Source organism: Eptatretus burgeri, chromosome 16 (genome assembly GCF_056783735.1).
Source record: "Eptatretus burgeri isolate ZD-2024b chromosome 16, Ebu_testis_v1, whole genome shotgun sequence".
Lineage (NCBI taxonomy): Eukaryota > Metazoa > Chordata > Myxini > Myxiniformes > Myxinidae > Eptatretus > Eptatretus burgeri.
In genome coordinates, this window is record NC_140976.1 from 16,059,851 (window position 1) to 16,073,027 (window position 13,177).

A 13,177-nucleotide genomic window follows, 5' to 3' on the forward strand; every position below is an offset into this window, starting at 1 on the left:
ATAATCCACTAATGCCACTTTAACGGCCCCAATTATTCCCACTTTTGGGTAAAGTTTTCCCTCCCCCACCCATCCTTCTCCTCTACCCCCACCAAGTCTTTTCTGTTTGTTGTAAATTAACATGCCCATGATTTGTCCATGTGCAGGTCCTGTGTGTCCATGATGTATCCTCACTGTACCGGGTGCCTCTAATGTTGGAGCAGCAAGGTGTCGTGCGATACTTCAAGCACAGACTGCACCTTCCCATTGAGGAGAGTCCCCGCAGGCTGCTCGTGCGTTGGAAGGAAATGGCGGACCGGTGAGTGTCTGTCTGTCTGTCGGCCGGTCGGTCGATCACACGTCAAAGCAAAATGGTGTACAAAGTTGATATCATCGTGACTTTGCACCTGTGGATATCGCCTTAAGAAGAAGCATGGCCTTTGGCAAGAAATGTTGCTCATATCTATCTATAATTCCGTGTGTGTGTGTGTGTGTGTGTGTGTCTGTGTGTCTGTGTGTCTGTGTGTCTGTGTGTCTGTGTGTCTGTGTGTCTGTGTGTCTGTGTGTCTGTGTGTCTGTGTGTCTGTGTGTCTGTGTGTCTGTGTGTCTGTGTGTCTGTGTGTCTGTGTGTCTGTGTGTCTGTGTGTCTGTGTGTCTGTGTGTCTGTGTGACCACTGTTTCTCGACAAGCACTGGTCTGATCTAATTGAAACTTGCCATGTATATTGCTGGGGACCTGAGTATGTGCGTTTTCAAGGTTTGATATTAATTGGACAAGCGGATCCCAAGTTGTGGCCCTTTGTTTACCAAACCAATGACAGGACACGTTGCTGCGTAGGCGTGGCCGATGGGTAAAGGGCGCCTTAGTTACCTATGACAGGACACCTTGCTTGGCGTTTTGCACCCACAGCATCTATTTTATATCTATCTATAATTCCAGCAATCTCTGTTTGTTTGCCTTTCAAAAGGTTTGAAATTAATCGAACAAGTAGTTCCCAAGTTATGGCCAAGTTAGAGCACGTTCCCCATTACGGGTTACAACGTACGGACTTCCGGATAGTGATGACTTACTGTATTCTAATAATTTCTCGATTTCTTATGCGCATTTATAGATAAACACAATGCCCCAATCCAGTCGTCGTTTACGAGAGCGAAGGAACGGACTGTGTGTTTGTTTGAAAGTTTTTTTTTTATTATTATTTTTTGCACGTATGGCCACGCATGTACGGGCACACGAGAGCAAAGGAACGGCCTGTGTGGTTGTTTCTGGCACGCGGTTTGAAATGTTTTTATTTTATTTTATATTTTTGCATGTACGGCCACCCGCGTACGGGCACGCACTAGTGTAACAAAACACAGGAAAGGGCCTTTTTTGCTAATCTTGCCTGTGCCAAGTCAGATCTCTTTTTTATTTTTTAATTTTTTGTGCATTTGGATGCCAAGTTTATCAAAGGCAATTTTTGCGCCAAGTTATGGGCTAGTAATAAAACAGAAAAGGTGAAAAAAACCCGTTCTCCTGACCGACAGATGTATCTGCTTATTTCTAATCAGCAGCAAGGTCATGGAATCCATAATCACAGTTCACATAAAATAATTCCTTTTCTCCAACAACCTCATCTCAAATCACCAATTTGGATTCAGACCAGGTCACTCTATCTTGGACATGCTGCTTCTACCCACCCAGCAATAAATGGGGGGGGGGGGTGCAATAATTATTTCTGGAGGCAAGTCAGTTTGAGAACCAGAACTGAGTTGCAACAATAATCGTTGAACTTGTAAATGAATAAGGCCGACTGATATTTTTGTATTTTATCCTGGTTCTATAGCCTCCTTAAAACCCGGGAGGCCTCGGATAGGAGGATATGAGGAAATGAGGGAGGTCATGAGGTTTTATTATTATTATTATTTTTTTGCAGTTATGATCGTCTCCTCAAGAAGTGCTCCATCGCACTGGTTGGGAAGTACATCAAGCTTTCCGATTCGTACGCTTCCGTCATCAAGGCACTTGAACATGCTGCATTATCCATCAACCACAAACTGGACTTGAAGGTGAAGAGCAATTCTAATCATTGTTTTTGGTTGTTTGAATTTGCACCGGTACAAGATTATCTTTGCTGCAGCTTGATGTATTCTTATTGTATCCTGAGATCAGGAGTTTTCAACCTTCCTTTTTGGCTCGCCTGTTCGAAGAACAGAGAGCTATAGCGATACCCCTGGCGTGAGCGTCAGCGTGAAAATGTTACTTTTTGGTGCAAGTTATTTTTTCCTTTCTAATGTTTTTATCGACCACACTATTTTTTTTTTTATACGCCCAATAAATATATATATATATATATATATATATATATATATATATATATATATATATATATATATATATATATATCGGGGCGTATTATGTGCCGTCCGTCCGTCCGTCCGTCCGTTCCTTCCTGTCCGCACTCTAACTCCCAAAGTTTTCAACTTTCACGTTTCATATTTGGTACAGACTGTGGAGACGGTGTGTCGAGACATACGTTCGTCATCTAAAGTGGTTGCCAGGGCAACCAGGATGCTGTTTTCCATCCGTTCCTGTCCGCACTCTTACTCCCAAAGTTTTCAACTTTCACGTTTCATATTTGGTACATAGGTACAGACTGTGGAGACGCTGTGTCCTGACATACGTTCATCATCTAAAGTGGTTGCCATGACAACCAGGATGCTGTTTTCCATGTAGTAGCACAATTCTGTATATACCTTCTTGTTCGGGCGTATATTGTGCTCACTTGCGCTCTTGTTACTGATTACTATATACAAATACATATATTGCTTTAAATTTTTTTGGATCAGACTTCACTGCAATGCTTTATAAAAATATTAATTATGAGACTAGTCTTTTAAAAACGATAAATGTTTAAACAGGCGAGCATTGGGTGGCTTTGACACCAACTCTGGTTTTGGTACTTGTGAACTCCCATGACAAATGATCACAAAAAACAAGGACCCTCACTCACAGGGGATTAATATCTGACCCAGAAAAGACAACCTTGATATCTTCCAGACCAATGGTGATTAATTATATTAAAAATTTAAATTAATGAAAAATGATTATTTTTAGCATTACATTTTCGTTAGGTTTCTTTTCTTTTCAGTCGTTTGTAATATCGTGGAGTACAGTGGTGCTCCATGCATAGGGATGTCATTTAATCCATCAAGCATGAGTTGAATAAATAAATAAAATTACTTTTGAAGTCTTGTTCCTCATTCATTCTCAGTTCATTCTTCACCTCATTCAGTGCTGCATCTCACCCCCCCCTTCCCTCAGACTCTGCCAACTCTAACATTTTATCAATCAAATTTCAATTTGAAATGTTTTGGATACCTTTACTTTCATTTCCAAGTGCAGTAAGGGGACCCCTTATCCGGCCAGCATGGGCAATTAGGCTTGCCAGTTTTTGGAGTTTGCCGGATTTCAGGTGCGGATTTCAGGTGCGTATACCTGTCGCGTACAATACTCTACTTCTGATGCAAAATAAAAATAAATAAATATTCACTTACCAAATCATCGTCCTCCTCCTTTGGCTTATCTAGCAATGGATTACTATACTTCTGTACAGTAATTACAGCTCATCTGAAGATACAGGTACCGAAGCACCCATGTCATGTTTCATCGAAGCACCCATGTCATGTTTCAGCAACAACTCCACATTTTCTTCATACTGAGCGATAAATGCTTCCTTTCTGGAGCACCAATAGCTTGTCCAGATGTTTTAGGACTTTCAGACATCATTGCAATCTGAGGGTTGGGAGGGTGTATTACACAACCACAATTTTCGGGTCTTTCTGGTTTTTTGTTTGTCCGATAAGGGCACAGATGCCAACCCTCCCGATTTCATCGGGAGGCTTCCGAAAATTCACCCAAACTCCCGCCCTTACGATCACTATCCTTATCCTCCCGAAATTTTGATATTTTTGCACTGTTCACTCATCAGAATGTACTAGTATGAGAATTGAATGAAAAGCATCGTCTGCTACGTATAGCATGTGGTAACTCCATAACGTTCGCTGCTACCAAATTGTACGTAAAAAATTGGAAATTCAAATGAGGAGCAGCGAAACATTGGGTCTGGATCTCGCTTATGCGATCATGCACTGAGATTTAGTGCATGCGGTATGTGTGCAATACAGTGCATGCGGTATGTATGCACAGTGTATATGCATGCGATACGCTCACTGCATGCAGCTGGGCCCCGTACCAGCCCGGCGGTCGCAACCACCGTGCGGTGTTTAACAGCCGCTAGAGTTCTACGAGTCGCGCTGCAGCTGTGGAACATCGACTTCGAAGTTACCGATGCTTCAAGCCCTCGATGTTGATTACGAAATGGCAGAAAAGAAGCTTACGAAGACCAAGAAATGGTCTCAGAAGTACAAGACCGAATACAGTCTCCAATACCCGTGTATTCGAAAGTCTGAAAGAGGAATTCATCATGCGTATTGTACAGTATGCAGCGTTGATATTTCAGTTGAGCACGGAGGTCGCGATGATATTCGGAAGCACGTTGGAAGCAAACGGCACACAGACATTGCAAAGGAGAGATCTTCGAGCACGAGTACCGGTACACTTCTGAATTATTTCACCAAACAAGGGACAAGCGAGGAAGAGGATGTTACCCGAGCGGAACTTCTCTTTAGTGGATTTATTGTGGAACATAACTTGCCCATATCAGTCTCAGATCATGCTGGACCTCTATTTCAAAAGATGTTTCCAGATTCAAAAGTTGCTTCAAAGTATGGATGTGCAAGAACAAAAACTTCAGCAATAATTGGTGAGTTGTCAAATGTTACTGCTTCATCTATTGCCGATATTGCTAGACTAGCTCCATTTAGCCTAGCTACAGATGGTAGCAATGACAGTGGTGAGGCCCAGCTATATCCTGTCCTGATTTCGTACTATGACAACAGTGCTGGGATTGTGAAGCAAGGTTTGCTAAGTTTGCCTGCGTGCAAACAAGATTCCACTGGAGAAAACATTTTCAAACTGCTTGATCATGAGTTCAGTGACAGGAAAATTCCGTGGGGAAATTGTGTTTCCTTTTGTGCTGATAATGCCTCTGTCATGGTGGGCAAGCACAAAGGAGTCGCTGCTTATATCCACAAACAAAATCCAGAGTGCTACATCATGGGATGCCCTTGCCATATGATGCACAATACGGCCAAGAAGGCGGCTCAGGCCTTACCCATTGAATTAGATGACTTTCTCATCGATATTTACTACTACTTGGACAAAAGTAGTAAACGCGTCAAAGGAGTGAAAGCACTGCAAGAACTCTGTGATGCCCCGACACACAAGATTCTGAAGCATGTCGCAACAAGGTGGCTGTCCCTTGGTCAGTGCCTAGACAGGCTGATTGAACAGTGGGAGCCACTTCGCCTCTTCTTCAAAGAAGAAGTACGAAGAAAAATGCAACCAACTGTAGCCAAGACTCTAACAACGAGCAAGAAGGACGGCACTGTATCTACTGCCAGTACTGGCACTGCAGGATCAAGCACTAGTGGAGCAGCATTCACCACTACCACTGCAGTATCTGCTGCGAAGAAGACAGCAGGGACAGCACCAAAACCAATGCTGAGAGCAGGTAGCATCACCGGCCCTTCATCACGTTCATCTACAAAGCAGATCCCTTCAGAGTCGAGAAAGACTGTGATAGTCCCATCTACAGGCAAAGAAGGACCCAAGTTAAGTTCTGCTTTTGCCAAATCACTTGATAGAAGCTCAGCAAAACCTTCGAATCAGAGGTCTTCTTCCTTGGCTGCACCTACCTCAAGCTCTCTCCTCAAACGTAAAATTGGATCTGGTACTACGAGTCTGACCTCTTCTGCTGGCAGTAAACGCAAGTGTGATCGCCCTGCGGCTAAGTGTACTACGAGTTCTACAACTAAAAGCGCATCTTCCTCAAACACTGTGCAGGAATCTAGAGAAAAACGTGTCAACAGGATGTTCTTGTCTCCACAAACAAAACTCTATTGTTTCTTCCTTCGATATGCTAACAAGCTTTTTGAGAAGGGGAATCTTCTGCTCCAAAGAGACGAACCCTGTATTCATCTCCTGCACGGAGAATTGAATGGTCTTCTGAAAGATATCTTCGTCCGGTTTTTGAAACCATCAGTGTCATCGGTTGCTCTGGTAAATGTACCCTTCTCTGACAGAAATCATCAGAAGAATGATGAGGACCTCATGATTGGGAACGATGCCAAACTGTATATAAGGGAACAAAGGAGTCTCAAGAAATCCACCTTCACTCTGAGTGAGTCAGACATCCAAGGTTTCTTCAGTGCAGTTCGCTCATATTATGTGAAAGCCTGCAATTACATCTTCAAAACCTGGCCGCTAGATGATGAATTAGCCAAGCATGCTCAGGTGCTGGATGTTAAGCTACACCAAGAAGTGGGGTTTGACTGTGTGGAGTTTTTCATCAAGAAATTCCCCTGTCTGACATAGACATAGTGACATAGACAGTCTTGAGAGTGAATTCGCTCACTACCAGGCAGACGCCTCCATAGCTACAATTGCTACTGAGACAGTGAGAGTGGATGAGCAGTGGCATCGGATTTCACAGCTCACAGATCCCTGCACTGGTGCCAAGAAGTATCCTAATTTGAGCAAAGTGATGAAGGGAATCTTGGTCATTCCTCATTCGAACACATCATGTGAGCGGGCACTCAGTCTTGTACGGAAGAATCATACTGAATTCCCTCCCAATTTGAGTGTCAAAACCCTGGAAGCTCTCTTAATTGAAAAACTAGCTCATAGCACCCCTTGCTACCAGAGAGAATACAGCAAAGACATAATCAGAAGGGCTAAAAGAGCCACACAGCTGTCACTCAGCAAAGCTGCCATGGAAAAAGCAAGCAGCAGTAGTACCAGCCAGTAAGGTAAGAAAAATATTGCTTCTTTTGTGCTTTTTGTTAATCTTTGATTGTCCCCTAACTTACTAATATTAACATACATGTAACATTAAAAAGTGCACAATTTTCCCCTTTTTTTGTTCAAAAAGTGGGAATTCTTAACATGTTAAATGCTCCAAAATAGGGCTCAGAGGGCACTAGAGAGCGTCTAGAACCCCAGAGCTTCCAGGGCCCTAAGGCGGGCCCTGGACCCCGCCGAAAGGGTCGAGCGCTCCGCGCTCGAGATGTGCGCTTCGCGCACATTATTTGGTGTCGGTTGCAAATCCTCCCTAATTCTGATTTCCAAAAGTTGGCATCTCTGTAAGGGCATCCCTACCTGTACCTTGCTCCATTACGACTGCTTCTTCTTCTTCCTCCGCATTTTAGTTCTGGATAGCTTGTGAACCCTCAGGTCATCTTCCCCACCCCCATCCCGACTCATTATACATTTTTACAAAACCCAAAGGTCCTTCACTCGATCAATTGAAACCGGCAGGTGAGTGTATACCAAACTTATTCGCCTTTCTACCTCCACCCAACATTTTGTTTATTTGTTTCATTGCTCTTTCATCCTCGGTTTTCCTTTCCTGTTCCTTCAGCCCCTGACTTATTGTGTTTGACCCTGTGTCCAATTTGTTTACCCATAATGCATCTTCCTTCCTGCTTCTCCCCTTCACTTACTTTCTCAATCTCATGGGCTTGTTCCCCCCCCACCTTCCAGTGTGTTTTATTCTGTGTTCTAGCTCTTCCACGAGCTTCGACCTTGTATCCAAAAAATACACCTATGTTGAACTTCGCAGACCGTTGGCAACTTACCACCATGTTTCTGCGGACCTCGTTGAAAAAGAAAAGTTACCTTCGATTTATTCTTATTTTTAGCCTTGTGCTCAGTCTCCTGCCAGGAATTTTACTTTCTCTGATGTGAAAAAGATTCATTTGGTTTACAGTTTTAGAAGGTGATTGGGGATTACAAATTACAGAGCGTGAAATGGTGTGCATGTTCTTGGATTTGTTTTCCAGTGCATTGACTCTGAGGACTTGGAGATGACAACCGAGCGCGATGATCCGGTCAAGTACCACGAAGCATGGCAGAAGCTCTGCAGCGTAGAGTAAGAATGAACACGGGCTGCGTGATTTGGGCCTAAAAAATGCCTGACGAGTTTTAAGTTGCACTTCATGCAGACCTGCCAACCTCTGCAGCTACACAGACTGAACTGTTATGTGTGTGGCACAGGGTCGTTTGTGAAAGGGCTGAACATGGACTGTGTTTTTATAGGATGGTGCATTTTTGTCTGAAACCAGGACTTTGTATTAGATTGTCCTGTTTTTGTATGCCATTGAAAGGTGGTGTTATGCGTGGTAGAGATAGCCCGAATAAAGGTGTCACGTGGTCTGAAATGGCGAGAGCCAGATGAGGTATGATGAAGGGACCCTGAAGAGTGTCATTAATACAAGGTCCCAAAGCGAGTTGCACAAAGTTCGCTCCATTCTCCCCCTCCCTCCGGCATCGGCATGGGCCCAAGGACGTCATGTCACGACCGGTGCTGTCCGTGTCACCCGGAGCAGGGCCCCGGGAGGACCCTCATACTGTTGCAAAAATGCGGCGTTTTATTGGCCGGTCCCACTGGCAGGAAGCGCTCCATTGGGCCATGAGAAGTTGCTGTTTGAGTGGCCATATTGTTGCATGCAGGAGAAGAAGAGTTGTGAGGGGAGGGAGGAACTATTTGAGGAGTTCAGGAGCAACTTTCTCTCTCTTGCTGGGACATCCATGAAAGCCGGAGCTCACACTTTCACTGTTGATGCCTATTGAAAGCCGGAGCTCACACTTTCACTGTTGATGCCTATTTGCATCTGAGCTCTTTTGTCCGAGATATCTGTGGAGCAGTATGCCCGTCTTCTGTCGGGGATACTTCATCTCTGCCAGTGCTGCCCTGTTCTGCTCTCCTAGCTGTTCCCTTGAGGGCATTAAGCTCATCTAGAAATCCAATTGACATCAAGAACTAATTTAACATGTTACATAAAATGATGGAAAAGACGCTGAGAAGAGTTGGGGTGGTGGGGGGAAGGGCCGCTGTAAAAGATGCTGAGGGTTCCCATTAAAGTTTTTGGGTTTACATCTATTTTTTTCTTCAAGTGTGTTGCAACTAGTAAATAAATGCCATGTTATCATGAAAAAGTAAAAATCTAAGACTTATTATTAAATCGTGCACAAAAAAATGAGTGGTGGTGTTTCAGGTCTGTTGTTGTCTATCTGTTAAAAGAGCTCCTCTACAACCTGGCTGACATCGCACGTTTGTCATGCGGTCTTGATCATTCCATCGAACGTGTCCAATGTCGTTTTTTGCTATTCTGCAGTGGAATTCTCGTCCCAGGAGGCTTTGGTGTCCGTGGCTCAGAGGGCAAGATCTTGGCTATTTCCTGGGCAAGGAAGATGAAGAAGCCTTACTTGGGTAATTGCATGGCACCCATACACGTCTGGGAGACTATTAAACCATAATCTTCGGAATCGTGACTATGTGCCGTATTGTGTTTTCAGGCATTTGTTTGGGTATGCAGCTTGCTGTGGTGGAGTTTGCACGTTCTGAACTCGGTTGGACAGGTGAGTAACCATTTGAGGACTCTTTTCAAATTTCGCTCTTGATTCAGATCTCGTTTTCAAGTCGTGAATCCAGTGTTCCACAACGTGTCGCACAGCTTTGGGCGCAGAGTTTCTGATTGCTGTGCCGATAATGGCAATATAATATATCTCCCTTTTTTTTCCCTTTCAGATGCTAATTCCACAGAGTTTGATGCCAACACAACACATGCTGTGGTAGGTAGCGCAGCTTTTCTTCTTCTTCTTCTTGTTTTTTTTTTTTTGGTTTTTAAAATTTTGTTTCTTTTATTATTATTGTCGGCATGGTTGTTGTTTGAGAGCGTGATCTTTACATTGGCCACGAGCTGATTGTTTCTTTAGATTGCAAATGCATTTTAGTATCCGCCGCATCTCTTTTCTCGGCAGGTGATCGACATGCCCGAGCACAACCCCGGCAAAATGGGTGGCACCATGAGGCTGGGCAAGCGTCGCACCATTTTTAAAACCAAGGATTCCATACTGCGTGAGTGTTTCCACACCTGTCGTTGGCAGGCAATGACCTTCTCTGTTCTATTTGGTTGCTCCCTTGTCGAAGCTGTAATTTGAAGAAACTTTTCCCTATCTGGCATTCAGCAAATAATTAATTGGGACAGAAAGGTCCTAGATTACAATTCCCTTGAAGAAACACCTTGTCGATTGCCACTCAGAATGTGATTAACATGCTTGCTTACACGGAGCTGTCTGTGGTGGGACTCTGAGGAATGGGAACGGAGGATGACTATTGTACTCAGCAATTACCACTTTTTGTACTGCAGGGAAACTTTACAATAACAAGGAATCTATAGAAGAACGGCATCGGCATCGATATGAGGCAAGCCTCTTCCTTACCAACCTCCTACCTGTATCTTGCTTTGTCTTGGTGTTGTCCCATGCCATGCAGTTCTGAGGTTTTGTGTGGCTGCACGTTCCTGGAAGCAGGCAAATCTCATTTTGATGCTCCTTTGCAGGTGAATGTGGACGTTGTGTCTCATTTAGAAAAGAAGGGATTCCAGTTCGTTGGCCATGACGTGGAAGGGAAGAGAATGGAGATTGTAGAGTTGGAAGGTACATCCTTTCATTCCTGTCATGCCACCGTACAAGATGATTCACCTTTGTGGGCCTAATTGGCATAGCTTGTTGGAACGTTGAGGTTGTTTTGAACAATTGTCACATTTATTTTGATATTACCGTGACTTTTGTTCCTTTGATTAGGCAGGTATTCTTTTCTTCCTTTCTGCTAAAAATGTCAAAGATTGTAAGTTGAAGGGCCATGCACCTGTCTATTTGTGCCCAGGTCATAATCAAGTTTTAGGACTAAGGTGACGTCGTAGGTTGACAGTGAATACCTACCTTTGAGTTGTTTAGTTTCGGTTCGCATGACAGTGAATACCTCCCTTTTAGTTGTTACCTCCACCACCAAAGGTGGTGTTTTCACCCCTGTTTGTCTCTTTGTTTCTCTGTCAGAAGGATATCTCAAAAAAGTTGTGGACGGATTTGGATAATTTGGTGGACAGGTTTGGTTATGTGACATGGATGAATTGATTTGATTTTGGTGAAGATTTGGATCCAAGAATACTTTGTGATTCTTATTGAGATCGGCCAAAAAAATGATATATATACCATGATATCTCAAGAAGATATGGACAGATTCTGATGAAACTTGGTGGACAGGTTGGATGTGTGACGAGGACGAATTTATTCAATTTTGGTGAAGATCCGGATCTGAGAATGAAAAAAAAAATTTGAAGTGATTCTTCACCATTAGAGATGGGGCCAAAAACGATACATAGCATGATATTTCAAAAAGTTGTGTACGAGTTGCAACAAAACTTAATGAATGAGTTGGGTAGGTGACTAGAACAAGCCGATTAGATTTTGGTTCAGGTCCGGATCCAGGTCCAGCCTATCAGTGGAATACATATTGCAAACTCTTCAGCCTGGCACATGCACGCATAAACGATAACTACAGTTTGCTACAACATGAGTATCGATTTGGAAAGGCAGAGCTTTTGAAGAAATTGCAATTGTTTTGTTTTAGTTAAAGCTGTTGTCACATGGTATGTCATGTGATCTGATATGAACATTTTTTGTAGGTCAAAGTTGGACAATAAAGTGAGGGCAACAATAAGTATTTATTTGCAATTACATAAGGCTAATAGAAGAGCTTGTGTACATGCATTGCATGGAGAATAAGGTAATTAGGAAATCACAGAGAAGTCGACTATTGATACAGGAAGTGGTTCCTGTAAGTGGAAAAATATGTCTGTGCATTTTTGCTTTTTTGACTTATTTATTTATTTTTCAGACCACCCGTACTTTGTCGGCGTCCAGTTTCACCCTGAGTTTACTTCACGCCCCATGCACCCGTCTCCCCCGTACCTCGGCCTGCTACTTGCCACCGCTGGCAAGATGACCGCCTACCTGCAACGCGGCTGTCGCCTCTCACCACGGTACGGCCCACCATCACCTCCCGTCTCTCCGTCCTTGCCACCTGTGCCCACTCTGCCCTGCCAGCAATTAAAAATATTTGAAGCCCTGGTGGCGTTGAAGCCGGAGGCTGGCCTAGCATAGGTAACGACGCCTATTAATGCAGAGTAATTGTACTTGTGTGCATTACATTGCATTTTATACTTTCCATTTGGTGCAGCCTTTTTGAGTCCATTTTTAATTTTTTTTTTTTGCTAAACTTGTGTGGATATTGCATAAATGATATCGGCCAAATTGAAGATAAAACCTTGTTAGATTTGGCAAGTTTATCTGAAGTTTTAAAAAAATATCAGATTGTGCTGTTTTGTACATTATTTTTTATTATTATTATTTTGTTGTGATAATTTGTTTTTGTTTTTTGCTTCAGTTTTTGGCACCATAATTATTTTGACAGTATGGTTATAAGCCACGCAATGAACAAAAGGATACAGGTGCCGTTAAGTTGCTTTGAGACAGAGCCAATCGCACATCCCGCGGCTCTTCACAAAATGTGCTTTGACTCGTTCTGTGAGAGCCGGCCTTTTGTTGGTGCCAAATAGATTTGTTTTTGGCTGCAGATGAAGCGGACGTGTTGCGATCGACTATCATTTCACAGGACAATAAAATGCATTGACTTTGCCGAAGATAATATGTATGTATATATATATATATATATATATTTGGGTTTTGTTTTGTGGCGCCGTCCAATCATGCCAGACCCACACATCTTGCTGAGTTTACCTCCCTCCACCAGGGACATCGAAGTCATTATTCGATTCGTATGTGTCTTGAAGATTGTCATCGTGCACACGTTTAATGAAATGCTGCTTTTGTTATTGTGTTTATAACAATTGTATTTTTTTGTTTGTTTTTAATTTAATTTGCATGTATATCCTGAACACCAAACAAAATAAACACTTCTTGTTGATATGTTGTTTTTTATTTATTTTTAAGAGACCCACTCGTGCCTGTGCACCGTAGTCCATATTGATTATGAGGACTTTTAGAACCATCGTCGGTTCGGCTTTCGGTGTCCTATTTTAAAAAAAATGTCCAGATGAAAATTTTATTTTCCGTCCTTGGTGAATGGCTGCGTTGCTTTAAGGTATTCATTGGGAAATGTGGGTGAGTAAACAAAACTAATTATATTCTGTTCTGATTGCTCCAAGGTACTGCGAGAGGTTTCTAATTAACG

The 13,177-nt window shown here is 43.0% G+C and overlaps 1 protein-coding gene across 8 annotated transcripts in view; it reads left to right on the forward strand.

Moving 5' to 3' along the window:
* The window catches only part of LOC147010601 (CTP synthase 2-like), a 125,652-nt gene that overhangs the window by 71,064 nt on the left and 41,411 nt on the right, over positions 1 to 13,177 (forward strand). For 7 of the 8 annotated variants that reach the window (XR_015052292.1, XR_015052293.1, XM_085859242.1 and 4 more), the window contains 10 exons: positions 147 to 298; positions 1,895 to 2,027; positions 7,923 to 8,011; positions 9,258 to 9,352; positions 9,439 to 9,501; positions 9,671 to 9,714; positions 9,904 to 10,000; positions 10,293 to 10,348; positions 10,485 to 10,581; positions 11,822 to 11,966. Coding sequence is in view for 6 of the 8 variants with exons in the window: in XM_085859242.1 (XP_085715368.1) it covers positions 147 to 298; positions 1,895 to 2,027; positions 7,923 to 8,011; positions 9,258 to 9,352; positions 9,439 to 9,501; positions 9,671 to 9,714; positions 9,904 to 10,000; positions 10,293 to 10,348; positions 10,485 to 10,581; positions 11,822 to 11,966 (971 nt within the window). In the remaining 2 variants the exon portion in view is untranslated. Of the gene's footprint in view, positions 1 to 146; positions 299 to 1,894; positions 2,028 to 7,922; positions 8,012 to 9,257; positions 9,353 to 9,438; positions 9,502 to 9,670; positions 9,715 to 9,903; positions 10,001 to 10,292; positions 10,349 to 10,484; positions 10,582 to 11,821; positions 12,911 to 13,177 lie in introns of those variants that run through there. The other variant, XM_085859246.1, reaches the window with a different exon arrangement.